Source organism: Branchiostoma floridae, chromosome 17 (genome assembly GCF_000003815.2).
Source record: "Branchiostoma floridae strain S238N-H82 chromosome 17, Bfl_VNyyK, whole genome shotgun sequence".
In the NCBI taxonomy this organism is placed as follows: Eukaryota; Metazoa; Chordata; class Leptocardii; order Amphioxiformes; family Branchiostomatidae; genus Branchiostoma; species Branchiostoma floridae.
This window is the reverse complement of record NC_049995.1, coordinates 18051301-18053800: the sequence shown is the minus strand read 5'-3', so window position 1 is coordinate 18053800 and position 2500 is coordinate 18051301. Positions and strand designations below refer to the sequence as shown.

At 52.8% G+C, this 2500-nt stretch overlaps 1 protein-coding gene across 1 annotated transcript in view; it reads left to right on the top strand.

The window, feature by feature from the left end:
- Nucleotides 1-465: 465 nt before the first annotated feature.
- The window catches only part of LOC118404439, an 8202-nt gene continuing 6167 nt past the window's right edge, over nucleotides 466-2500 (top strand). Inside the window, exons 1-2 of the mRNA XM_035803514.1 lie at nucleotides 466-560; nucleotides 2332-2414. Of these exons, the coding sequence (XP_035659407.1) occupies nucleotides 466-560; nucleotides 2332-2414 (178 nt within the window). The remainder of the gene's footprint in view (nucleotides 561-2331; nucleotides 2415-2500) is intronic.

The window sequence follows — 2500 nt, the reverse complement described above, 5'->3', positions numbered from 1 at the left end:
GTACTGGGTGGGACCTTACCCCGTCCGCCGAGGCCAGGAAGCACGCTCCGAGGATTTGTTGTTCATGCGATATTCCTTAGAGATAAATGTCCCACACTCACTTTTATGCCCAGAACTAAAGACGGTAGGAAAAACTAACCAGCCAATGCTAAGTGGGGCTGACCAACTGCACTAGCAGGGAACGGACGGACTGACCATTGGCCGGTATGACAAGCCTTTCCCGGAACCGCACTAGCAGGGAATGGAGATCTGACCATTGGTCGGTAGGACAAGCCTTTCCTGGAACCGCACTTGCATGGAACGGACGGACTGACCATTGGCCGGTAACACAATACATTCCTGGACCCGCGCTAGCAGGGAACGGAGGGACTGACCATTGGCCGGAAAGACAAACCTTTGCCGGACCAGCAGTACCAGAGAACGGAGGGACTGACCATTTGCCAGCGACAAGCCATTGTCGTGCCTATGCTTCTAAAGAACGGGGAACTGACCAATGGTCGAAAAGACAAGCTATTGCCGGAACTGCAGGACCACGGAACGGAGGGACTGACCATTGGCCGGTAAGACAAGCTATTGCCGGACCCACGGTACCACAGAACGGAGGGACTGACCATTTGCCAGTGACAAGCCATTGTCGGGCCTATGCTTCTAAAGAACGGAGAACTGACCAATGGCAGGTAAGACAAGACTTTACCGGACCAGCAGTACCACAGAACGGAGGGACTGACCATTGGCCGGTAAGACAAGACATTGTGGGGCCTATGCTTCTAAAGAACGGAGAACTGACCATTGGCCGCTAAGGCAAGACTTTGCCGGACCTGCAGGACCATGGAACGGAGGGACTGACCATTGGTCGGTAAGACAAGCTATTGCCGGACCCATGGTACCACAGAACGGAGGGACTGACCATTTGCCAGTGACAAGCCATTGTCGGGCCTATGCATCTAAAGAACGGAGAACTGACCATTGGTCGGTAAGACAAAAATTTTCCGGACCAGCAGTACCAGAGAACAAAGAACTGACCATTGGTCGGTAAGACAAGACATTGTGGGGCCTATGCTTCTAAAGAACGGAGAACTGACCATTGGCCGCTAAGGCAAGACTTTGCCGGACCTGCAGGACCACAGAACGGAGGGACTGACCATTTGCCAGTGACAAGCCATTGTCGGGCCTATGCTTCTAAAGAACGGAGAACTGACCATTGGTCGGTAAGACAAGACTTTGTCGGACCCGCGGTACCACAGAACAGAGGGACTGACCATTGGGCGGTAAGACAAGCAATTGCAGGACCAGCAGTACCACATAACGGAGGGACTGACCATTGGGCGGTAAGACAAGACTTTTCCGGACCCGCGGTACCACGGAACGGAGGGACTGACCATTTGCCAGTGACAAGCCATTGTCGGGCCTATGCTTCTAAAGAACGGAGAACTGACCAATGGCAGGTAAGACAAGACTTTACCGGACCAGCAGTACCACAGAACGGAGGGACTGACCATTGGTCGGTAAGACAAGCCATTACCGGACCCGCGGTACCAGGGACGGAGGGACTGACCATTTGCCAGTGACAAGCCATTGCCGGGCCTATGCATCTAAAGAACGGAGAACTGACCATTGGTCGGTAAGACAAACATTTGCCGGACCAGCAGTACCAAAGAACAAAGAACTGACCATTGGCCGGTAAGACCAGACTTTGTCGGACCCGCGGTACCACATAACGGAGGGACTGATCATTGGCCGGTAAGACAAGCCTTTTTTCGGACCCGCGGTATCACAGAACGGAGAACTGACCAATGGCCGGTAAGACAAGCCATTGCAGGGCCCGTGGTACCAGGGAACGGAGGGACTGACCATTTGCCAGTGACAAGCCATAGTCTAGCCTATGCTTCTAAAGAACGGAGAACTGGCCATTGGCCGGTAATACAAGCCTTTGTTGGACCCGCGGTACCACGGAACGGAGGGACTGACCATTGGCCGGTAAGACAAGTCTTTTCCGGACCCGTGGTACCACGGAACGGAGGGACTGACCATTGGCCGGTAAGGCAAGCCTTTTCCGGACCAGCAGTACCAGGAACGGAGGGACTGACCATTTGCCAGTGACAAGCCATTGTCGGGCCTATGCTTCTAAAGAACGGAGAACTGACTATTGGCCGATGAGACAATACTTATTATAGCTTTAAGGTGCGGTCAAATTCAAGCCGACTAGCAATTTGGGCTACTTGGCAAATGTGTATTGCTAGTAGGCTTGATATTGCTAACCATAATAGAGATCTGCTTGGAGATTACTTAAGGCTATGGATTTATGCATATTGAATCCCCGCTCTTTTACAGATATCCACACAACATCATGCTGGGGAAACTACTGCTGACCGCCGCTGTGGCGCTCGCCGCCATTCACGGGTCCGCCGCACAAGGTACGTACTAAGGATTTTGGCGACACTTATGGGGCGGATCCATTACTGGGTTGCCGCACAAATTACGTACTGCAGATTTGCGACGA